General features: G+C 44.6%; 1 protein-coding gene across 1 annotated transcript in view; it reads right to left on the reverse strand.

The window, feature by feature from the left end:
• Window positions 1–845, reverse strand: part of GUCY2C (guanylate cyclase 2C (heat stable enterotoxin receptor)) — a gene marked incomplete at its 5' end in the record, with an annotated part of 59,872 nt that overhangs the window by 17,976 nt on the left and 41,051 nt on the right. Inside the window, one exon of the mRNA XM_008579098.1 lies at window positions 270–376. Coding sequence (XP_008577320.1) covers window positions 270–376 — 107 coding nt within the window. The remainder of the gene's footprint in view (window positions 1–269; window positions 377–845) is intronic.

Here is an 845-nt window from a genome sequence, read left to right on the forward strand (position 1 = left end):
CCCTCGTGCACAGAAGAGAATGTGACCAGGAGGCAAATATTGGAGTATGTGGCCACAAGGGATGTCAACAGCCTCCAGAAGCTTCTGGAAGAAGCAAGGAATGGATTACGTAGAGCCTCTGGAGGGAGCATGGCCTTGCTGACAACTTGATTTTGAACTTTTGGCCTCCAGAACTGTAAGCGAATACATTTTTATTGTTTTAATCCACCAAGTCTGTGGTAATTTGTTACAGCAGGCCAAAGAAACAAATCCAGAGAGGTTGTACTCACTTCTAACTCCTTTTCCTCTGCTGATTCCAGGAATAGATCTGGCCGGAAGGGTTTAATTCCATTGAAATGTTCCACTCTGAAAATCTTCTCTGATTGGGTAAGAATAACTCAAATTACAAGAAAGAATACAGCATGAAGAAATTTCAGCAGAATCTGTGGTTCACCCCCTGGATGGCTCTTTAGCCCAGTGAGAGTATACAGCGAGAGCTGTGCTGGCACTCAGTAGATAGATGGTGAATGAATGAGCCACCAGGAGGAGCGTCTTATCCCATCTGTAACCAGGTTACCTTAAGGTTAGGCTACTAACCCTTTAAAACTCAGCTCAGACACCACTGCCTTCAGTAGGCTTCCATTGTCCCATACTCTGGCCCCATTTTCTCTGCAGCCCTTAGCCACTCTACCCCACCCCAGACAGTTAAGAGATGGCACATCATAGATGCTCATAAGTGAGGGTTGGGCAAGTGGAATGAAGCATTTGCCCTGAGAGAACATGTGACAAAAAACTATAGATCTTCTTTTAGTAGGAACTAAAATATGCATGTTATCCTGTAGGTGTTCAAGCGGACACATTCTGTT

This window comes from Galeopterus variegatus, unplaced genomic scaffold (genome assembly GCF_000696425.1).
Source record: "Galeopterus variegatus unplaced genomic scaffold, G_variegatus-3.0.2 Scaffold1807, whole genome shotgun sequence".
NCBI lineage: Eukaryota > Metazoa > Chordata > Mammalia > Dermoptera > Cynocephalidae > Galeopterus > Galeopterus variegatus.